Here is a 25,056-nt window from a genome sequence, read left to right as displayed (position 1 = left end):
ATAGAGATAGACATTAGGAAGTAAAATATTAATTGATTTGAAGTGGGTGGGATCAAAACAAGTTGATTTGGCCAGTCCCACCCATTGTTGGAATCATGTCTTACAAGCATTGATGGCTTTTGGAAAGATAACTGGGTCTCATGGAAAAAGCATTAAACTGTGTCATTGGTCTTGAATTTTAATTTGAGCTTATTAATTCATTTGTTATTAAAAGAATTAATATATGTAAAGCACCTAGAGCAGTGCCTGGTACACAGAAAGCACTGTATAAATGCTTTTATCACTGCAAACTGTTACTATTCATTCATTTGTTCTTTCCTTCATTAACAAATAATTAGTGAGCCTACTAGCTGCCAAGTTGCCTGCTAGACATGGTGGGTAGAGGGTGAACTAGATAAATGGTTGCCATGATGAAGATAAACTTCTAGCAAAGGGGAGATCTGCTATTCTTGGTCAGGTCTCTAAGCCTTTCTGGGTCTTAAGGTCTTCATCAGTAAAATAAAGAAAATCCTTTTGGCTCTAAACTTTCAGGATAGTGTCATCCTATCACGCCATTTACCTGACCTTCCAAATGTTTATTATTTATTTATCCACTAAATACCTATTAATGCCTACCATGTGTAGGCACTATGCTAGGTGCTGGGAATTATAGCAGTAACCAGAGCAGACACAGTGCCTGCTCTCAGGGACCATTAAGTCCAACACACAAGACATACATTTTGTAGGTAGTTGTGAGATTGATTAGTGTTACTAAGGGCAGAATGTTAGGTTTATGTTATTGATTTGTGTAACAGAAGCTAAAAATGGATACTGTTTTTGATAGAAGGGGTATTATAGAACATTAATTTAGCTGCTTTTTCCTCCCATTTTGTGAGTTCATATTTTCGTGTCTGCTTAAACAGGGGCTGTTGGACATCATGGAGACAACTTGGTGGAGAAGATCCTTTCAGTGCTTCCCCAGCTTCCGGGCCACACCAATGATGTGATGGTTAACATGGTGGAACTCACTGCACTCCAGGCCGAGGAGGAGAATCAGAATATGGTTGCACCCGGCTGTCTCGCACAGTCCAAGTAAGATGTGTAGTTTTTTCTCTCATCCTTTTCTTTCTCTTCCCTTTTCTTTCTCTTGTAGATTGTTCCTGTAGAAAGGAAACAATGAAGAATCAGTCTGGTTGAAAAATTCATTTCAACCAGAAATGAATTCAACCAAGTGGATAGCATTTAGAAAAAAGAATTTTTTCTTAACTTTGAAATAACCATATTCATTAAACAATGTAAGCCAAAAAGTATGGAATTTTATAGAGGTGTCATTTGGATGTAATATAAACTTGTTCCCAGGGTCAGCTAAGTGAGTCAATGTATGCACCCACAGACAGCTTCACATGGAGTTGAGGCTAGGCTTACTCAGTTTCTCTTTCCCAGTTGCCTTTTCCACATGACTAAAATACTGCCCACATAGCTCTGAAACAGTGCCATCTTTTTATATGTAAATGATATACTCTTGGGCATCAGTGTGAAATGTTTTTATTTCTACGTATACTTTTTCACATGGTTAGAGAAACCAGAGAAAGAAGATGGGGTACTTTATGTTATGCAGAGTTCCAAAAGTAAAAGAATATTTCTTCAGAAACATGACAATAGAAAGAACAATAGTTACCTTTTCTACTTTGTCCTTCATCAACAGTTCTTGAGAAAAAAAAATATTAGAAGAGAAAAAATGTGTGAGTATCTGTTTCCCTTATCTCCAAGTTTTAAAGTTTTAAACAAAACAGGGCCTTTCAGCCTTATAGTTTCCAATCTTAACAGTAACAGATACATTTGGAATTTCCTATCATATTTGGAATGAATTTCCAGCTCCTGAAGTTTTCAGCTTTTTTGTAGTTAGTTAATGACATTTACTGGATGCCCAGTGTGTATGGGCCAGTGTGGGAAGATAAAAGAAAGTTCTGTACCCTGTCTTTTTTGTATGCTTATGCACACAATAAAAGCAAAGGCCCTGTGCTCACTTTGGCAACATATATACTAAAACATAGGCCTAAGGGCTTGAAGCTATGCAAACCCAGAAGTAATTATGGTTGGAAATATTTTTAGCTGCTCAGAGAGCCATTCAAAAGTTAATTATTAAGGACTTACTATGAGCCTTACTCTGGAGTAAGTAATATGAAGGACATAGAATAATATAAAATGTCATTCTTGCCTTCAAGGAACACTTTTCTTATTCTAGTCATGATTTAGATACAGGTACAATTAAAAAACAGTAGAATGATATGAAATCAAGACTCATGTGTCTACTACAGATGATAATTCCTGTAAGTGAAGTAACAGGTTAATGTGGTCTTTGTAGATCAGTGTGGGCTTTGTGGAAATGGTGGTGCTTGATTCAATTATGTCTTGAAGGATTTAGAAAAGGAAAGAGGGCTAGCATGAGCATAGGTGTGGAAACAAGAATGGTCAGGCCCTAATGTGATAGGTTGTGAGGAAAAAGGACATCTCACTGGACACCACTGCCATCAGCTCTATAACATTTTTCAGGACTTACTGTGTGCCAAGCACACTTCTAGGCATTTTACATTTGGGAAGTCATTTAAGTTTTAAAATAACCCAATGAGATAGGTGTCTTTATTCCATTTTACAGATAAGGAAGCTGAGGCAGAAAGACATTAAGTAACATAGCTAGCAGGGCTTGGAGTTAGAATTTGAGCCCAGAATGTTTGATTTCTGAGCCACTGTCTTAACTTATACGCTGTGTATGCAGGGGCCAGAGAAGCTAGGCTCATGAATAGCTATAAAGAGACATGAGAGAGAAAAATAAGGTTACTTCATGATTTAATTTGGGGAGGCCTATTTGTTCAACATAATGGTTACACAAACAACAGAAATCAGTTTTGGCTAATTTCAGCAAAAAGGGGATGTATTAAAGGGGATTGGAAAGCTAATAGAATCAAAGGAAGAACTGTTAATCAAATTTTGTAAAGGACTATACAGTTCCAGGGGCCTAGGGGGCAAGAACTCAGGAAAAGCTCTTCAAGGCACTGACACCAGAGAGACTGAATTTTAACTGCTTTCTGTCTTGAGTCATTCTGCTTATGAGTCAGATTCCAGGGGAAAAGGCAAGATTGGCCTACCTTGGGCCTTGTGGTCACCCTTTGCCCAATGGGGGTCGGGAGCAGTTCATACTGACTGAGAGTTGTGTGAGGATCGGATGGCATGGCAGAGGGGTGGTTCTCCAAAGGGAAACTGAAACATTTATCAGAAGAAAGGGAAAAGGATACTGGGCAGGCAGAAACAGTAGATGCCCCTTAATAATAACAGCACACACTTAAAGAGGACTTACTGTGTAACAGGCATGGTTCTGAGCACTTTATGTATAGTAACTTATTTAATGCTCACAACATCTCTATGAGGTGAGTTCTACTATCCTCCCCTTTTATAGATGAGGAATGAGGTTAAGTAACATGACACATACAAGTGATGGGGGCCTATATTTGAACCCCGGCAGTTTGGCTGTAAAGTCAGTGCTTACTGTTACCCTATGCCACCTCCACAGAAGCCTAAGATAGTTACAAAAGGAACATGCGAGCTCCCCAGAGAAGGTGGCAAAAGAGAGAAGAGTTGAATCCATCTTTTTTTTTTTTTTTTGCGGTACGTGGACCTCTCACTGTTGTGGCCTCCCCCATTGCAGAGCACAGGCTCCGGACGCGCAGGCTCAGCGGCCATGGCTCACGGGCCCAGCCGCTCCGCGGCATGTGGGATCTTCCCGGACTGGGGCATGAGCCCGTGTCCCCTGTATTGGCAGGCGGACTCTCAACCACTGCGCCACCAGGGAAGCCCTGTGTTGGGTCTTAGTTGCTGCGCACGGGCTTTCTCTAGTTGTGGTGAGCGGGGGCTACTCTTCCTTGCGGTGCGTGGGCTTCTCATTGTGGTGGCTTCTCTTGTTGCGGAGCATGGGCTCTAGGTGCACGGGCTTCAGTAGTTGTGGCACACGGGCTCAGTAGTTGTAGCTTGTGGGCGCTAGAGCACAGGCTCAGTAGTTGTGGCACATGGGCTTAGTTGCTCCATGGCATGTGGGATCTTCCCGGGCCAGGGCTCGAACCCGTGTCTCCTGCACTGACAGGCGGATTCTTAACCACTGTGCCACCAGGGAAGTCCTACAAATAATATTTTGATTACGGCCAATTTATTTAACCTTGATGCCTCAGCATTCTTTCTACCCTAAGCTTAGTCCAAGGCTTAAACCAAACCAGTCTTGGAATCCCATTTCCTTGCCAGTGGTTGCTTTAGAAATGGGGAGGCAAAAGAAAAGTCTTCTTAGGGTTTCTTGGTCAAGTTTCTTTGCTTTTGAGAAGAGATTCAAGGAAGAGACACACTTTCCCTTTCCTCTTACACTTCTCCCCCAGCTTCTCTGATGTATATCCTGAAACTGCGACAGACCTTGTTGCTCGCAACCAGAAGTTGAAGGTAACACACTGAAGGTGGTGTGGCCAAGGGTGCTACGGGCAAGAGCAGCAGTGGGTTACAGTGAGGTGTCTGGACCTCGTATTATGTAGAAGAGTATGTTTCCTTATTAAGTCAAATTGACTTGCTCTTGTCTACTACTAGCAACCAAAGTCATCCTAACTGACACACTTTCCGTACTTCAGCTATAAAATGAGGGCATTGGCTTAAATAACTTCTAAGGCTTTTCAGTTTAAAATAAAAATTCTTCTCAACTGAGTACCTGCTGTGACTCAGCTCTGCTTCTGAGCACTTGAAACTAAGCTCATTCATATGTATTTTCCACTCCTGGTCTTTGTTTTTAGTAGGTGCCTTTTTCTCTCATTAGACTATGAGCGAATGTTGCCATGGAATATGAGCTTTCAGTGCCATTCAAGTATGAGAGTGTGGTCATAAATGTCAGAGGAAGTGATGGTTCTAGAAGGCTCTGAAGAAAGCTTTAAGGAGAGCAAGTTTGGTGAAATAGTGAGACCAGAAGTCGGGTTGCCGATGGTAAAGAGATAGGTAGTGAGAAAATTGTAACCAAATAAAAGCATGCAGCAATAGATGGGAGAAAAAAATGGTACTTTCCTTACAGTTGCTTTGAAGACTGAGGGAATTGTGCTGATTAATTTATTTGCAAAGAGATATTGAAATAAATTACAGCTGTCCTAGTGTATACTGTACTTTTGTCAAAATAATAATAATCACTACTGTCACCACCCCCAGAAAGTTCTTAGTGAAATGAGTGTGAGGCTAAAAAAGTTAGTACTAAAATGCAAAACAGATGGGTGCTTGTCTGCAATGGAATAATCTTTAAAAGTCTCTGACTAGGATTTAAATCTTGACAATCAAAATTTATTGCTAAAATAATTTTTATAAAAGGTTGTTTATAATTATAGCAATTAAAGTTACTGCCAATGCAGATGAAAAATTGATAACTTAAGGGCATTATAACATGGCTTTCCAGTTCCTGTCCATTGGCCCCTGGATTATGTGGAATATTTTGTCCAAGAGGAGGCAGAATCTTTTCTGTTCTTATGTTTTCCTTCTGTTGAACTGGGTTTCTATTCTCTGCCCCAGCTCCAGTCTCCTAGCCTATTACTTTTTCAATTCCTGAAGCACCCTTACCCTGATGCCTCAGGGAAGTCCCTAAAAAAGCATATTTTAAGTCCAGTTTTCTTGTTAACTTTTATGTTGGAGGTGGGAATGTTTTTTTCTTAGACTATAGAGCAATGGAATAAAAGGAGTAGATCTTGGAGTAAGAGACAAATGCAGCAGTGGTTTTACCCTAAACACTGATGAGCCAGTTTTTTGTTAACTTTCACATTGTTAAGTAACCTGATAATGGTGTATATTAAGTCACTAACTCAAAGTCAAAAATCATTAAATTCCTGGGGGCTTCCCTGGTGGCGCAGTAGTTAAGAATCTGCCTGCCAATGCAGGCAACACCGGTTTGAGCCCTTGTCCGGGAAGATCCCACATGCTGTGGAGCAACTAAGCCCATGTGCCACAACTACTGAGCCTGTGCTCTAAAGCCTGGGAGCCACAACTACTGGAGCCCGTGCTCCACAACAAGAGAAGCCACTGCAATGAGAAGCCCGCGCACCGCAACGAAGAGGAGCCCCTGTTCACTGCAACTAGAGGAAGCCTGCGCGCAGCAATGAAGATCCAGTGCAGCCAAAAATAAATAAATAAAAATAAATAAATTCATTTAAAAAATCACTAAATTACCCCTAAATAGTGGTAATGTTTTTTCTTCTTTCCTTGGTTTCCAAATACCAATTAAATATTACTGTTAAAGACATTAACATTTTTCAGAGGGAAGAAAGGTAATTTTTATTAGAGAGGAATCAGAGATACTACTTTGATTTTGAATTTACCTGCAGGTAGAATTACTGAACTCAGATGGAAACATTAAGTAACTGTATATTTAGTGTTGACTTTGAGGTGAAAAGCCAGCACACAAGAGGGTGTGTCATCACATAGCAGTGTTATGAACGACCTTACTGTTGGTACAGACTGTGGGCATCTTCTCTTCCCCACTTGGACCTCCCTACAAAAATGACATTTTATTTTATTTTATGTTTTTCCTTTTTAAGTAAACATTGCAAAATGAGTAAGAGAAAGGCTTACCTCTTCTCAGCATACAGCTTGCTATATTTAACTTTTTTCAAGGAATTCTAAAAATCATCTAGTCTCAGTTACAGGTTTAGAAAACAGAATTGATGAGTAATTTGTGGATGGTGGGGTGAAATAAAGCAGGGTTCTTTTCTGCAAATGAAGGGATAAGAGTGTCCACTAAGAAATAGTTAAATAATTTAGTATGCCAGAGCCATTTAAGTTATATTTCTTGATAAAGAATTGTTTAAGAGTACTTTTCAGAATTTTTAAAAAATGCATGTTAAGAAAAGAAGGTTTGAAGGTAGAAATTCTTGTTCTACAATTGCTCACATACATGGTATTTGTTAGTTAAGGAATGTGCAGGCAATCCCCAGAATCTTGTTCATATTGAAAAATTTTAAATGATTTGTGGTCTCCATGTTGTGAGAAGACTGAACTCTGGGTCATTGTGGCTTTGGGATCCATAATCTAAATGGAAACTATGACTCCTTTAAATAAGGCCAAGAACGCTCTGAAGTTAGTAGCTAAAATGGATAAGGAGGAATGGAAAGACTCATTACATTTGAAGGACAAGTTCTTAATTAGGTTGATGTTCACTGCCAAGCAAAAATCCACCAGTTTAAGAATCTAACTCCTGGTGAGTTAGCCAACCACAGCCTTTATTGGGGTGCTTCTAAGTCTTATGTTATAGTATAGACCAGGGTGTATTCAACGGTGTGCCAGGATTGTCCCATAGCTCTGGCTATAGCTTCTCTCCTCTAACACCTGCTGGTATTCTTGTCTGAGGGCCCTTTTCCTTTCTTTTTTCACTCTGCGTTGTATTAACAGTGTCACACTGGTGATAGGGATGGGGGGCTGGAATCAACAAGGTGGGGGTAGGCATCCTTCTAACAAAGCTGGGAGGAGGATAAAGTAAGAACTAAGAACAAGGCAACGGTTTTAGCATTGAAAGAAGGCATTTTGGGGGCTGCAGGCAGATGAGGTCTGAAAATCTTTCATTTTTTGAGTGATTATAAATGATATTGTAATTTTATTAGTGTCAATGTGTTCATTGATAGTGTATAAAAATGTAGTTGATTTTTTAATGTTTATCTTATATCCTACAACCTTGCTGAATTCACTTATTAGTTCTAGGAGTTCATCTGTTAGCTTCCCTGGAATTTTCTGTGTAGATAATCATGTTATGTGCAGATAAGGTCAGTTTTATCTATTCCTTTATGGCCTGCAAGCTTTTTCCTTTTAGCCTTATTGCCCTGGCTAGAACTTCCAGCATTATGTTGAATAAGAATGGTGAGAACAGATATCCTAACCTTATTCCCAGTCTTAGGAGAAAGGCATCAGTCTTTCGTCTTTAAATATAATGCTGTAGGTGTTTTAAAAGATGTTCTTTATCCATTAAGGAGGTGTGCATCTAGTTCTATTTCACTGAGAGGTTTTTTTTTTAATCATGAATGGGTGTTGAATTTTGTCAAAGTCTTAAAGATTTTTGCATTCATATTTATGAGAGATATTTGTAATTTTATTTTTTGTACTGTCTTTTTTTAAAATAGTGTAATACTAGCTTCATGAAATGAATTGAAAAGTATTCCTTCCTCTTTTATTTGCTGGAAGAGATTGTGTAGAAATAATATTAATTCTTACATCTTTGGTATTCCCTAGCGAAACCATCTGGGACTGGAGACTTCTGTTTTGGAATTTTTAAATTCCAAATTTAACTTGCTCAATAGTTATAAGATTTTTCAAATTATCTATTTCGTATTGGATGAATTGTGACGATATACTTTGAGGAACTGGTGTATTTCATCTAAGTTGTCACATTTATATACACTCAGTCCTCTGTATCTGTGAGTTCCACATCTGTGGATTCAACCAACCATGGATTGAAAATATTGGAAAAAAAATTCCAGAGAGCCCCAAAAAAGCAAAACTTGAATTTGTCGTGTGTTCTGTCTTTAATTGGTGTATATAGATCATTTAAATTTAATGGAATTATTGAAATGTTAGGACTTGAGTATGCCATTTTAAGTTTTGCTTTCTGTTTGTTATCTCTGTCTTTCATTTCTGTTTCTTTAATCTAACCCTCCTGTCAGTTACTTGAACATTCTCTAAGAATTCCATTTGATTTATCTGTAGTGTATCTCTTTGTATAGTTTTTTCAGTGGTTGCTCCAGTCGTTACATTTTTCATATACATAACTTATCACAATCTATTGGTGGTGTTATTTTACCTGTTGAAGTGAAATGTAGAAAGCTTACCATGCATTATTTTCCTTTACTGTCCCACACTTATAATCATCTTAATATTTCCTCTACATACATTTAGAACTGCATCAGTGTTAAAATTTTTGCTTCTGTTAGTTTAGAAAACTCAGAAGAAGGAATGCTTATTGTATTTATCTATATTTTTGCTTACTGTTTTCTTTCTTCATTATGTTTCAAGATTTCCTCTTTTTTCTTTCCTTTTTAGAGAATTTCCTTTAGCCATTCTTTTAGAATAAGTTTGCTGATGACAGAATCTCTTAGTTTTCATTAATCTGAGAATATTTTTATTTCCCCTCATCTTTTTTTTAAAGAAATTATTATTATTATTAATTTGTTTATTTTTGGTTGCATCGGGTCTTAGTTATGGCACGTGTGATCTTCGTTCTGGCATGTGGCGTGCGGGCGTCTCTCTAGTTGTGGTATGCGGGTTTTCTCTCTCTAGTTGTGGCGGGCAGCCTCCAGGGTGCGTGAGCTCTGTATTTTTCGGTATGCGGGCTCTCTAGCTGAGGCGCATAGGCTTAGTTGCCCTGTGGCATGTGGGATCTTAGTTCCCTGGCCAGGGATCGAACCCACATCCTCTGCATTGTAAGGCAGATTCTCTACCACTGGACCACCAGGGAAGTCCCTCCCCTCATCTTTGAATGATATTTTCACTGCATATATTATTCTGGGTTAACAGTTTTTTTCTTTCAACACTTGAAAAATGTTGTGCCACTTCCTTCTGGCCTCCATGGTTTCTAATGAGAATCCACTGTCATTTGAATTGTTTTTCCTCTATAGTTAAGGTATCATTTCTCTTAATACTTTCATGATTTTTCCTTTGTCTTTAGTTTTGCGAAGTTTAATTATGATGTGTCTTGGTGTCGATTTCTTCGAGTTTATCCTGTTTGTTGTTCACTTAGCTTATTGTATCTGTAGGTTTATGTCTTTTGCAAATTTGGGAAGTTTTCAGCCATTATCTCTTCTTGTACCTTTTCAGCTCCACCTACTTTCTTCTTCTGGGATGCCAGTGATAGGTATATTAATTTCCTATTGCTGCTGTAGCAAATTACCACAAATTTAGTGGCTTAAAATAACACAAGTTTATTCTCTTGGAGTTCTGGAGTTCAGAAGTCTAGAATCGGTCTTGTAACCCTAAAATCAAGGTGTTGGCAAGGCTGGTTTATTCTGAAGACTACAGGGTAGGTTCTGTTCCTTGCCTTTTCCAGCTTCTAGAGACTGCCTTGGCATTCCCTGACTGGTAGCCACATCATTCTAATCTGAACTTCCATTTTCACGTTGCCTTTTCCTCTGCCTCTGCCTCCTCTTGTGTCCTTCTTATAGGGACTATTATTATTACATTGGGCCCACCTCAGTGGACTTTTTAATTGAAGCATTATTTATAAAATTGTGAAATGTACAAATGAAATCATATGGTATGTACTCTTTTGTGTCAGGCTTTTTTCACTAAGCATAATATTTTGAGATTCACCACATTGTTTTTATCTCTTTTTAATGCTTTGTAGTACTATTCCATAGCATGAATATACCACAGTTTGTTTAGCTGTCTTAAACCTCGTCTGTTTCTGGTTTTCTACTATTATGAATACAGTTACTGTGAACATTCTTGAAGAAGTGTTTTGGGGGAGATACACTGTCATTTCTCTTTCATGTTAGTGGAATTGCTGGGTTATACTTTCATTTCAGTGGAATTGCTGCATTATGGGGTTAGTATTTGTTTAGTTTTAAAAGAAACCACCAGATGTTTTTCTAAAGTGTTTTTACACTCTCACCAGCAACACGTATGGGTGCTGGTTGATCCACATTCTTGACAAGACTTTGTATTGTTCATTGTTTTGGAATGAATTGTGTCTCCCTAAAATTTATATGTTGAGTTTCTAAACCCTAGTACCTCAGAGTGTGACTGTATTTGGATATAAGGCCTTTAAAGAGGTAATAAGTTAAAATGAGCCCCTTAAGGTTGCCCTTAATCAAATATGATTGGTGTTCTTATAAAAATAGGACATACATAGAGACACCAGACACAGAGAAAGGCATTATGAAGATGTAGTGAAAAAGGTGGCCATCTGCAAGGCAAGGAGAAAGGGCTCAGGAGAAATCAGACCTGGTGTCACATTGATCTTAGATTTCTAGCCTCCAGAACTGTGAGAAAATAAATTTCTGTTGTTTAAGCCATCAATCTGTGGTATTTTGTTGTAACAGCCTGGGTAGACTAATACATCTATCATTTTAATTTTAGTCATTCTTGGGGGCATGACATGGTATCCCATTGTGGTTTGAATTTGCATTTCCCTTAGGACTAATGATACTGAGCACTTTCTCATGTACTTATTATGTGGAGAAATTGGAACCCGCATACCTTGCTGTTAGGAATATAAAATGGTGCAGCAGCTATGAAAAAAAGTTTGGGAGTCCCTCAAAAATTAAACCTAGGGTTAATGTATGACTCAGCAATTCCATTCCTAGGTATATACACAAAAGAATTGAAAACAGGTATTCAAAGAAAAACTTATACATGAATATTCATAGCAGCACTATTTCCAATAGCCAAAAGTTATAAAAAACCAAATGTTCATCAAAGGATAAATGGATAAACAAAAGTGGTATATCTGAAAAATGGAATGTTATTCAGCCATGAAAAAGAATGAAGTACTGTTACATGCTACAGTGTGAATGAACCTCAAAAATATGATTCTAAGTGAAAGAAGCCAGTCACAAATGGTCACATATTATGTGATTCCATTTATATGAAATACCCAGAGTAGATTAATCCATAGAGATAGGAAGTAGATTAGTGGTTGTCAGAAGTGGGTGGAAAGTGACAGAGGAAAAGACTGCTAAATGAGTATGAGGTTTCCTTTAATACTGAAAATGTTTTGGAACTAGATAGAGGTTAATGGTTGTACAACATTGTGAGTGCAATAAATGCTACTGACTTGTGTGCTTCATAATGGTTAATTTTATGTTATGTATATTTCACATCATTAATAAAAGTATTTGAATAATGTAAGCCATGGTGAGAGATCCTTAAATAATCTCACATTCGGTTCTTTAATACACATTTAGGTTTGGTAGATTACATACTTGTTTTCTAAATATTTCAATTTCCCTCCTTTCCCTCTGGTTACTCTCCTGCCACCCCCAAGCAAGGCCCCCCAAGCAAGGCCTGGCATTATTGCTTGTTTAGGCCTTTGGTGTATAGGCTGAAGCCATGCTTTAAGAGGTAACACGTGGTTGACATCTCTCTTTCTTTGTCTCAACAACTGGTAATGTTCAGCCTAAATCCTGGAGTGAAGATGAGACAGAACAGAGCTCAGCCAACTCTTAGTAAACCTAAAACACGAGTGGAAATATACCTTTGTTGTTGTAAGCCTCTGAGATTTTTGGAGTCATTTATTATCACAATATTACCTAGCCTCTCTTGATTGAAACATCAGGTAATAAAATACCAGGGTGGTAGAATTTCAGGTGACTTTAATCTCCTTTTATATTTATGTATTGTTTGAATTCTTTTAAACATATCATTTATATATTCAGAAAAAAACAATAAAATTGTATTTATTGTGGAAAAATATTTAAAAGTTGAAAAATAATTAGGAGCAATATTTTTGCTAGTAATCTTCCATATGTTGTTAATAATTATTCTTACTGATAAACTATAAACTCATATAAGTTACGAATTTCATTTTACGGAGTGAATGCAGTACCCTCAGCACTTTGGAATTTTTAATAAATTATGATTATCTGCATTTATAATTCCAAATTTTTTCCCAAAGTGATATCAGTTTAGAATATTCAGTGTCTGCTTAATGACTCAGTTTAATCAAGTACTTTCTAAGGATATACCCTGGGCAAGACCTTCCTCTTATCTAACATTTTGCCCATTTTCATAACTGACAATTAAATTATTCTCTTTGGCAGAGGCACGGACCCCAGAGTTTAGATTTCTCTATATTTTTTCACAACCTAGAGATTTTGGTCTTCTGGAGAGAAAACAGTATTTCATAAGGGTTTAGTGTGCATCAGAGATTAGCTATTTAAGTACTTAATTCAGTCATCCAAACAGTCCTTAAAGTGAGTATCATTTTTATTTTTGAAAGAAAAAAAATCTTCACAGAAGTTATTAACTTGTTAAAGCTTACAGAGCTGGCAAAGCTGTGCCCTGGATTTTGAGCCCAAGTTCTAATTATAGAACTCTTCTTTTTTCTTCTACTAAAAACAGCCTCTATGTTTGTACTTTGTTTACAGAAGGCTGTTACTTTATTTTATTTTATTTTATTTTTTTTTGCGGTACGCGGGCCTCTCACTGCTGTGGCCTCTCCCTTTGCAGAGCACAGGCTCTGGACGCACAGGCTCAGCGGCCATGGCCCAAGGGCCCAGCCGCTCCACGGCATGTGGGATCCTCCCGGACCGGGGCACGAACCTGTGTCCCCTGCATCGGCAGGCGGACTCTCAACCACTGCGCCACCAGGGAAGCCCCATATGTGGAATAATATCACTTTATTTTCCTGTCAGGATTATCCTTACTTTTTTTTTCTCTTTTTCTGGGATTTTATCACTTAGTGATACATTGCGTAACTATTCCAATTATGGCTTTTCTAATATTAGAATTCAATTTTGATAATTGCTTTATGGACAGTATTAACGGTGGAGTGAGAAAAGGGATTTTCAGGATACAGCCCCGAACCGTTATTCCCCAACACTAGTCTGTGACTACATTTCTCCTTTTCTGTGAGGAGCGCAATATAAGAGTTTCTGAGGGCTTTACACAATTTAGAGTTTGGCTTTATTGTAATTTAGGACTTTCTTTGCTTCAACGATGCCCATGCTTTAAAAAATGTCAAGTTCCACAAGGAAGAAGCCACAGGTCTTCAGAGCCTATGTTTTGTGCAGAGAGATTATTCTGAGCATTTTGAATTTAAATTGTTTCAGAAGCATGCAGCATAATTTTTTCTTTTTTAAAAAATTGAGGTATAGTTGAGGGACTTCCTTGGTGGCGCAGTGGTTAAGAATCCGCCTGCCATTGCAGGGGACACGGGTTCGAGCCCTGGTCCGGAAAGATCCCACATGCCGCAGAGCAACGAAGCCCGTGCGCCACAACTACTGAGCCTGCGCTCTAGGGTCTGCGAGCCACAACTACTGAGCCCATGTGCCATAACTATTGAAGCCCGCATGCCTAGAGACCGTGCTCCACAATAAGAGAAGTCACCATAATGAGAAGCCAGCGCACCACAACGAAGAGTAGCCCTTGCTTACCACAACTAGAGAAAGCCCGCACACAGCGATGAAGACCCAACGCAGCCAAAAATAAATAAAAAAAAAATTTGAAGTATAGTTGACTTACAATATTAGTTTTATGTGTACAACGTAGTGATACAAAATTTTATAAATTATAACTTCCCTTAAAGTTATTATGAAATATTGGCTATATTCCCTGTGCTGTACAATATATCCTTGTATCTTATTTATTTTATACATAGTAGTTTGTACCTCTTAATCCCCTAACCCTATCTTCGCCCTGACCCCCAAACTGGTAACCACTAATTTGTTCTCTATATCTGTGCGTCTGTTTCTGTTTTGTTATATTCATTCGTTTGCTTTACTTTTTAGATTCCACATATAAGTGGTAATAACATACAGTATTTCTCTTTCTCTGTCTTATTTCACTAAGCATAATACCTTCCAGGTCCATCCATGTTGTGGCAGTAAATGAAATGGCAGTATTTCATTCTTTTTATTATGGCTGAGTAGTGTTCAGTTGTATATACTACATCCTCTTTATCCATTCATCTGTTGGCTATTTTAAGTAATGCTGTTATAAACATTGGGGTGCATGTATCTTTTCGAATTAATGTTTTTATTTTCTTTGCTGTGTACCCAGGAGTGGAATCCTGGATCGTATGGTAGTTCTGGTAGTTCTATTTTTAGTTTTTTAAGGAACCTCCATGGTGTTTTCTATAGTGGCTGTACCAATTTACATTCCCACCAACAGCATACTAGAGTTCCCTTTTCTGTACATCCCCATCAGCATTAGTTATGTTGACTAAAAGTGGCAAGAGTAGACATCCTTGTTTTGTTCCTGATCTTAGAGGAGATGCTTTCAGCTTTTCACCATTGAGAATGATGTTTGCTGTGGGTTTGTCATATATGGCCTTTATTATGTTGAGGTATGTTCCCTCTATGCCCATTTTCTGGAGAGTTTTATCATAAATTGGTGTTGAATTTTGTCAGAAGCTTTTCCTGCATCTGTTGAGATGATCATCTGGCTTTTATTCTTCAATTTGTTGATGTGGTGTATCACACTGATTGATTTGCATATATTAAAGAATCCTTGCATCCCTGGGATAAATCCCACTTGATCATGGTGTATGATCTTTTTAATGTATTGTTGGATTTGGATTTCAGGTATTTTTTTTTTCTTTTCAGCATCAGTGATTTCCACTACTCTGTCTTCCAGCCCACTGATCTGTCCTCTGTATCATTTAGTCTACAGTTGACTCCTTCCACTGTATTTTTCATTTCAATTATCGTATTCTTCATTTCTGTTTGGTTGTTTTTATGTTTTCTAACTCTTTACTAAAAACTTCTAACTTTTTACTCTGTGCATCCATTTTTCTCCTGAGTTCTTTGGTCATTTCTACCGTCATTACCTTGAACTCTTTCTCAGGTAGATTGCCTATCTCCACCTCATTTAGTTCTTTCCTCTTCTGGGGTTTATCTTGTTCCTTCATTTGGAATGTGTTCCTCTGTCTCTTCATTTTGCCTAACTTGTTGTTTTTATTTCTGTGTATCTGGTATGTTGGTTCCGTTTCCTGACCGTGGAGAAATGGCCTTTTGTAGGAGATGCCCTGTGTGTCCCAGCAGCACACTCCCCTCTCATCACTAGAGCCTCTAGTGGTGCCCCCTGTGTTGGCTCCGTGGGTCCTTCTGTTCTAGTGGGCTGACTACTGTTGGTGGTCTGGTAGGCACAGCTGGCCCTGGTCCTGTTGGTTGCCAGGCTCTGCCTTGTGCAGAGGCACCTGGCCACTGGTTATTGGGGCCGGGTCATGGACGGCTGGCTGTGGAAATCTGGGGAGTCCCTGGGGTGTTGCTGGCCTGCAGCTGGATGGGCCGCGTTCTGCCGTGGCAGAAGTCCTGGGACTAGTGTCTGCCCATTGGTGTGTGATGTTGGTCTCAGGGCTAGTTCCTGTCCTGTGGTGGGTGGGGCAGAAGCTCAGGGGTCCTGGGGCTAGTGCCATCTCACTGGTAGGTGGAGCTGTGTCTTGGCCCACTGGTGGGTGGGGCTGGGGCCCAGGGGATCCTGGGGTTGGTGTGCCTGCCCACTGGTGGATGAAGCTGGTCCTGAGGCTAGAGTGGGCTCTCTGGTGGGTGGGACCAGGCCCTGGTGCTAATAAGGTAGAGGGAGAATTTGAAAATGTTGCTTGTCAGCACCAGATCCTACCACCTGGGAGAACGATCTCCCCAAAATGGCTGCCTCCAGCATCCATATTCCCAGAGTGAGCTCCAGTTGTCTCCTGTCTCTCTGGGAGACTCCCCAGGATCAGCAGAATGTTCTGACTCTGGCTCCTTTCAAATTACTGCTGCTTCTCTGGGTCCCAGAGAGTGTGAGATTTTGTGTGCATCCTTTGAGTGTGGAGTCTCTATTTCCCACATCTTTCTGGGTCTCTCTAAAGCAGGCCTCACTAACCTTCAAAACCAAGTGTTCTGAGGGCTTTTCTTGGTGATGCTGGACCCCTAGGCAGTGGAGTCCGATGTGGGGAGCCTGTTGTGTGGAGCAAGGAGCCCGTTGCTTCTTGGGGAGAACCTCTGCAATTGTGGGTTGCCCACCCAGGGGCGTGGGTCTTGGCTATACCATGCCTCCACCCCTCCTACCTTTCTCATTGTGGTTCCTTCTTTATATCTTTAGTTGTAGAAGATCTTTTCTCCTAGATTCTGGTCTTTCTCATCAATAATTGCTTTGTAAACAGTTGTAATTTTGGTGTGCCCATGAGAGGAGGTTAGCTCAGGGTCTTCCCACCTTACCACCTTGGCCAAGCTCCCAGCGTAATTTTTAACTTCGGAAGTGTTGTTAGCATTTAGGTGCTTGGTATTACTGAGTTTTTTTCCTTGCATTTATTTAGAACAGTGTTTCCAAACTTTGTTCATTGAAGAGTACCTTATTCATATACTGACCTTTCAGAGCTACTTGATATTTTTCTTTGAATTGATTGATGCCTTAAAATTTTTTTTGCAAATTTTTTTTAACGTACAAAAGAGTGGCAAGAATAGTACAAGAAACTACTTTTTTCCCCCCTTGAACCATTTGAGAATAATTTGCCTGTGCCCATCACTCTCAGATACTTTAGTGTGTATTTCTCTCAAAGGGATATTCTCCACTGCAATCTCAATCACGAAATTAACACTGTTGTACTACTACCATCTAACCCACAAATTTTGCCACTTATCTCAGTAATATCCTTTATCAAAGCAAAAGGATATTGGTCAGAATCACACAATGCATTTAGTTGTCACGTCTCCTTAGTGTCCTTTATAACGGTTCATAAGTCTTTCCTTGATGTTCATGACCTTGACACTTTTGAAGAGTACAGGCCAGTTATTTTGTAGAATGTCCCTCAGTTTAGGTTTGTCTCATGTTTCCTCATAATTAGATTCAGATTATGCATTTTTGGCCATAGCATGCAAGCGATGGTGTGTTCTTTTCATTGCATTCTGTCAGGTGGCACACAATTTAACTTTGACCATTCATAGTGATAACTTTGATCACTTGATTAAAGGAGACATTTTGAGATTATGTAAATATCCTTTCCCTCATCAAACTTTAACCCACCGCTTTAGCATTTATTAGTATTTCTTGGCTGAATTATTTCCGTGATGGGTGTTTTTAATCGGGGGTGTTTCAGACTTGTGTCCTTATAATCCCTTTATTTTGAGTTTTTACTCTGAATTCCTATCTCTTTTACTAACAGTGTAATTTTGGCTGCAAAAATCTAGAAGAAAACCTGATGATTCCTTTTTACTCTGTTCCTTAGGAATGGATCTTTGTGAAGTGGTTCTCAGATTTTTGGATTTCAAGGAGCAGAGAAATTCAACAACATAAAGCTCCATACTTTTATTAGTCATGTGAAGTCCTCTAGTTTTTCCACACAACACACAGACGGAAGATTACTTATCTTGCAGTACTGAAAACACTTTAATTCAAATAATTTAGCTTTATGAGAAACTCTACCTCATCCTCATTATAAGCAAACATAGTATGCTTGCTGTGCAAATGCAACTTCAGAACAGGTTCTCTTTTCTAGCCCCTAAACAGATGGTGACCCCTAAACCACGCTTATAGAAAGAACTATTATATATTCTTCTCTCCTCAGATTTACATCCTTATTAACACTTTAGCGAGGTTCTGTATTTCTAAGGTGCCAAGGGACATGGCACAAAATGCCTTAACAAAATATGTGGGAGTTAAGATGGTGAATAATAGGAGCAACATAGATTCATATTCCACCTGAACCAACAAGACTATAATAATTTCAACAAATCAAGTTTTCTCGATTTAGTGTCTTTGAAACCTCACACTTATATGTGTAAGGTACAGGGTGAATAGAGTAATAGATTCTGGAATCACTGTATGATAATAGAATAATAGGGTGTGCTGATTTTGAAATTATCCTTCCTCATGGAGTGGAGTGATAGAAGGGGTAAAGTGAACAGACTGAGTTTGTTTCTAAGAGCCTCTATAAAGCTATCACTAACTCTTTATCTTAGAGTTTCTTTACACGTGAACTAATCCGCAACTTTCCAAGTCTTGAGTTCAAGCCAAAACACACAGATGTAATCCAGCCTAGAGTAGAATTCCCCAGTGGAGCAAGCGCTGGCCTTCGGAATGGGTCATGGAACTCAAAATATAGCCTCAGAGTCAGAAAAATGTTCATGGAGGGGATGTATATTTGGTTTTTTAAGTAATCTAATTGTGTTAGTAATTTAAAGTCTTCACATTGAGTTAATCTGTTTATGCATTAGGAATCCATGTGTAAAACAGTCTTTCCTTTATTTTATTGTTTGGTATGAGGAAATTATGAATACGTTTGTATTGATTATGGTTATTATCATTAATGAGCTGGTAGAGAGTAGGAATAAAATATGTTTATCTGTACTGAGATGAAGTTCAGTTTCCCATATTATTTTATATGATTGTCAAATAGTTTATGTGTTATATTCCGGTCCATTTTTTAAGAGGTTTTGTAGGCCTATTGCTGTGCTGAGTGAAGGCATCATATTGAAGGAAGAAATGATGAGTATTCTTTGGAAAGAGAGGAAACTTTGATTATATATCATGTGGAGATTGTTCCTTTATTACTATGAACATTATAAAGCTTGTGTGCAATTGTTTATCCTGGATTTAAACAGTGTTTTATCCTGCACTGTGTTTAGTTTCTTAACACATGGTTATGATTTCTGCAGTGTAAAGTCACTCTAGTGCATTTATGATGTGAAACCGGTCACACCAGTAGATTTCTATTAGCTATAGCTTCATAGAGAAGGCACATGCATTTTTTAGGAGATTTAAAATTTTTGAATACCAAACTAAAAGTATGTAGTTCACAAGATTATTATGCTAATTGAAAGTTGATAACAGATAATACATTCATTCATGCTTTTAAAATGACAGGGACTTCCCTGATGGCACAGTGGTTAAGAATCCGCCTGCGAATGCAGGGGACACGGGTTCGAGCCCTGGTCCGGGAAGATCCCACATGCTGTGGAGCAGCTAAGCCTGTGCTCCACAACTACTGAGCCTGCGCTCTAGAGCCCGCAAACCACAGCTACTGAGCCCACTCACCTAGAGCCTGCACTCCGCAACAAGAGAAGCCACCACAGTGAGAAGCCCGTGCACTGCAACAAAGAGTAGCCCCCGCTCGCCACAACTAGAGAAAGCCCGTGTGCAGCAATGAAGACCCAGCGCAGCCATAAACAAATAAACAAATAAATAAATAAAATGACAGCTCTTTCCTCAGGTAGAACAGTACAAAGTAAATTTGTATGGTACTTTATTCTTAAGTGAATATCCTGAGCAAATAATCAAAGTCACTTTCCTAAGAGATATATAGGATTGATGAGACTTGGGGAGTAGGTATAAGTGACTTGATCATATATTGGAGCTGCCTCAGGGTTCCTGCTTTTTCCATTCTACTCTGCTCCTTCCCTGAAATGTACTTCAAAGCAATATTGAATTTAACGTTTTGAAGGGATCTTATCTTTTTCAGCAATGTATTTGATAGTTATGGGAACATTCTTTAAGAGATGGGACAGTGGATACAATACCTCCTTAAAACAATCTCTTCCTTTCAGTTGAACCAGAAAGGCCGATTGTGTTGATGTGGTTTTTTGGGGCTCCTAGAACAGTTTCTGTGCAATTTTTGTTTTCTACTTATTATTGTAGTATAGTGGCTTTTCCCCCAAAACTTTGTGACCTTGAACAAGGTACTTAATTTCTCACAGTCATAGTTTTCTTTTCTGTAAAAGAGAAAGTGTAGTGGATGATTTCTAAGGAACCTTTGATTTGAATTCCTTTTATTTTATGATTTTCATGTGCTGTGTTTGGAAAATAAACTTCAGAACATGAATTACGTTAGGGGAGTGGTTTTATGTCTGTTTTGTTCACTAATGTATCCCCAGTCCCAAGAAAAAGGCCTGGTGCAAAGTAAGCACTCATACTTGTTGAAAAAAATGAACAAAACCCAACAGAAGAAACTTCAATAGGAAGAAATAAATGGATTATATTTAAAAATTAAATTTTATCTGCATACTTTGAAAGCATTATAGTTTTAATATCCATCTTGGGGAGTTATTTTTGTAAGACTGGCTATTTATACATACATTTAACTGCAAGTAATAATAAATCTGATTCTAACCCTGCCCTGGTAAAATCCTTTGGTGGCTTTCCGTTGCCCTTTGAGTAAAGAGTAAAACTTAAACTTGTTTTAGAAAGCTTTCTTAGATCTGCACCTTGCTTATTTTTTCAGCCTTCACCTTCCCCATCTTTTCCTGCCACCTCCTTCCCTTCCCTCCTATGTGCTCACACTCTTGGCTGCAGCTACACTAAACTTCTTTAGGTCCTCAATGTCCTGCTTTTCCACCATTTGGCCATCTCAGGTGTTACTCTTTTCCTCTCCTCATCTTTTATTTCCTATAACAGCTCTTAGTGCATTAGCTTATAACTAGTAGTTTAGTGTCTCTTCTCCCCAGCTGGGCTTTGGAGGCTTTCTGAGAGAAGGTTTGTGCCTGACTTGTTCACCCTTCACTGTTACACCTTCAGTGACTGGCACAGTCCATGGCCCATGGGGTGTTGATGGTCTGAGTGCACTGCCACCCATGGGCACAGGATGCTGACATTCTGATAAAGCCAGAATATTTCTGTCCTTAATGCCCTGCCACCAATTTCCTCCCAATTCATTAAAATAAATTCTATTTAACAATACCTAATTTGAGTTAGTGATGAATGTTTAAAATAGGGCAAGTGGGATTTGGAATAGGAAGTACCACATTAGCCAGAGTGGTCAAGGAGGGAAGCCTTGAGCTGTTCTGACAATAGAACTGACATTAGTAGGTGCTCAATAAATATTTGTTAAATGAATGCGACCTAATCAATGAACATCTAGAGGAAGAGGGTTCTAGGCAAAGGGAATAGCCAATAAAAAGGCCCTGAGTTGGGAACCTACTATGACCCATTCAAGGGGCTGAAATCTGGCCAGTGAGGCTGAGACCTAATGGATGAAGCTGAGAAGGTGAGAAGCTGAGAGATGAAGATGTAAATAAAGAAAAGCACCAAACTATATAGGCTTGTTGGCCAAAATAAGGAACTTAGATTTCAGTGTAACAGTAGTAGGAAACGTGGAAGGGTTTTGAGCAGGGGAATGATATGATGTGATAGCTTTAGGAACTCACCCTAGTCCAAGCCATCAATTCTTGCCTTCACCGTGCAATAGCCTCTTGCACAGTCCTTAGATCCATTCTCTAAAATGGGGCCAGAGTGATTTTTTAATAATGCAACTCTCATTAGGTCAGTCTGTTGCTGAAGACCCTTCAGTTGCCCTTGAAAAAATGTTTACCATCCCTAATGTGGGTTACCAGGCCTTGGATAATTTGACATATGCTGAGGGCAGTGTCCATCTAGATTTTCATGTTCCATTCATACTTTTTTTCATTTCCTTGAAAAGGTCTCAAGTTCTCTTCTCAGAACCCCTGCCCATGATGCTACTCTTACCTAGACTGATCTTACTCCATTCTTTAACTGGCTAATTCCTGCTCATTTTTCAGGCCTCACTGTCACATCCTCAGCTACCTTTTGACCTCCACTCTCACACCCAGACCAGGTTCGGTGTTCTACTCTCTCCCTGAGCTTCCTTTCTGTGCTTTTGTCACCCAGTCTTCAGGCACATGCTCAGTTCCAGCCTCCCTGCTGGATTGTTAGCTCCGTGAGGACAGGGCACTGGAGGCTGCTCACAGCTGTGGCTGCAGCACCTCTGTGAGTGCCCAGCCTACGGGAAGTGCTCATATTCTGAGAAAGAATCAACAGAACTGCTTTCCAGTGCCAAGGGTCTACTTCAGTATCCTCTGTGTTTAGCTGTTTTCTCTTCTGTTGAGATGAAGGCTAACGGATAATTTTGTTTAAGATGAGGTAATTGTTTTAAAAAGTAGTCAAGAGGAAAGATGACTGTTGAAACCTCTGTGAATAATTTAATTAACAAACCTGCCTTCACAGCTCATTAAGCTCACCACTGATGGAAACCATTATAACCTGCTGTGAAAAACTATGACTCAGATAGCTCTCTGTTTAAAATTAGTTGAAAATGGTTATTTGGTGGTTGTTGTTGTTGTTGTATCACTGTATTTCTGTTGGAATACTGTGACTGTTATTGCAAATTGTGTGAGTAAACTTAGCTTCCTGTGCATGCCATGGAGAAACCATTTCTCTGAGTTTAGTCATAAGATATCTTCACATTTTACCCCCACTCAGTCTCTTAATTGCATGCCTTCCGTTTGATTGAAGTAGCACCATGATTCAACATTTAGCCACTTTTAAAAAATTAATACTGTCTTCTTTATATTTTAGTTGATGATTAATATTTCCTGTTAGTTTCTAGCAGACTGCATTTGACATTTCATACATGCCAAACCGAGACAGCTTCTAAGATTTCATTCATAGTTGAGTAATTCTGGTGAATGAAAAGTCAGGAATTAACTGAAAGGACCATATCTTCCTGTACAGAAGTCTCCTGAGACTTAACAAAGCTAATTCTAGCAGGTTATTATTATGTGTATATTGCTGGCCTGTAGTATTCTTCAAACATGATAATTTGTCATAATAGTTTGACTTTTAAGGATACAAGATAATCAGTTTATTAAAAAAGGACATAAATTCAGTACGTATTTGACATCTTTTGTAAGTTACTGACAATATAGAAACTAATCACATTTCATAGTAATAAAATGGAGTTTTTCATAGGTTGAATATTCTACTTTTATGTTATATCTTTCAAGGGATCTTTTGAAACAAAGTTGTATTCCAGTAGCTACAGTGAAATAAAGTTTATCTCATTGGAAAACTTAACTTTAAAAACAGAGAAAAGGGTAGAAAATTGTTTAAAATATTCCGTAAGCTGTTGGGAATATTCTTTTGTTAACTCTCTTTCTTACTACCACTGGACTTGTGAAAAAGAAAAAGGGTTGTAATAAAAGAAGTAACAGCACAGGATATTCCCCTATCTTTCACTGAGTGTTACAAAATTAATCAAATTCATACACGTGAACTTGGAGTACCAGTGTATAAGGGAAACCATATGAATATAGCTTGTTAAGGACCCAAGGAATCTCAGGAGTCACCATTCTAGTTTGACCCTTTGTTTACAGAATAGTGTAGAATCATGGTTAATAGTTGGATTTTGGAGTTCACAGGGACCTGGGTTCAAATCCTTATCTACTGGCTATGTGATTTGGGTAAATTATTTTATCTCTTTAAGAGTCAGCTTTCTCACCTTTGAATGGGGCAATGATTCTTATCCTGGAGGGTTACTGATCAATGAGATAATATGGTCATATTGCCTGTGACATAGTGAGTTCTCAATAAATAAAAATATTTATAAGGAGATGTAAAGCCCCAGAAAGTAAACTGAATTACCCAAGGTCACAGAAACAGCCCCTGGCACTTTGAGTGTAAATCTTCCTTCCTTTATTGTTAACCATAGGCTGTGTTAGGCAAGTGGCTTCATTTTGTCTCAGTTTTATCAGTGGTAGAGTAGCTAGAGGCTATTTCTCCTTCTTTCTTTCCCAAGGAGATAATGAACATCAAATAAGAGATAATACCTCAGGACAATTTAGACTTTAGTTTTTTGTCAGTTCAGTTATATAAATGATATATATGTAGAATGATTTAAAATTCAGCGAAGTCTTCTTAGAAACATTTAAAGAAGAAAGTTGACTAAAAGTGGGACACGATTGGCCTTGTGTCACAAGTGACTGTCAATGGCTAATGGTGACCCACAAGGAGAGTAGTATGATACTGTTTGAAACAAAAAATGTGTAAAATCTTGAGAGCAAGCTTGACCCGCTTATGAGTTCATGTGAATCTACTTTACTCTTCACTCTGTCCCATTCTGTCCTTCGTGGGCCCACATGTGACTTTAAAGGGAGAATAGAGGATGTATTAAAAATTGGAAAAGAAAGCTAACATGAAAAGCTTAAAATAACTGATATTATAAATAATGGTTTCTCCCTGATGATTTGCATAATACAGGCATGGCATGGTATAGTAGAAAGATTACTGACTCAGAGCCAGCTACTTGGGAATGAGTCCTGGTTTTGCCATTTATAGGTTGAGTGTAGTTACATAAGTCAGTTGGCTTCCCTGAGGCTCCTTATTTTATTTATTTATTTATTTATTTGGCTGCATTGGGTCTTCGTTGCTGTGTGCAGGCTTTCTCTAGTTGTGGCGAGCTACTCTTCGTTGTGGTATGCACGCTTCTCATTGTAATGGCTTCTTTTGTTGCAGAGCGGGCTTCAGTAATTGTGGCATGTGGGCTTAGTAGTTGTGGCTCGCGGGCTTTAGAGCACAGGCTTAGTAGTTGTGGCTCACAGGCTTAGTTGCTCTGCTGCATGTGAGATCTTCCCGGACCAGGGATCGAACCCATGTCCCCTGCATTGG

The 25,056-nt window shown here is 38.8% G+C and overlaps 1 protein-coding gene across 1 annotated transcript in view; it reads left to right on the top strand.

Annotated features, from left to right (window-relative positions):
- SCFD2 (sec1 family domain containing 2) overlaps window positions 1–25,056 on the top strand; it is a 402,719-nt gene that overhangs the window by 14,658 nt on the left and 363,005 nt on the right. Inside the window, exon 2 of the mRNA XM_022564339.3 lies at window positions 903–1,071. Within this exon, the coding sequence (XP_022420047.1) occupies window positions 903–1,071 (169 nt within the window). The remainder of the gene's footprint in view (window positions 1–902; window positions 1,072–25,056) is intronic.

The sequence above is a fragment of the Delphinapterus leucas genome, chromosome 5 (assembly GCF_059928025.1).
Source record: "Delphinapterus leucas isolate spDelLeu-1000000601 "Yukka" chromosome 5, BTC_Dleu_Yukka2, whole genome shotgun sequence".
NCBI classification, from domain to species: Eukaryota; Metazoa; Chordata; class Mammalia; order Artiodactyla; family Monodontidae; genus Delphinapterus; species Delphinapterus leucas.
Note: the sequence above shows the minus strand (reverse complement) of the source record. Positions and strands in the feature narration are given on the sequence as shown.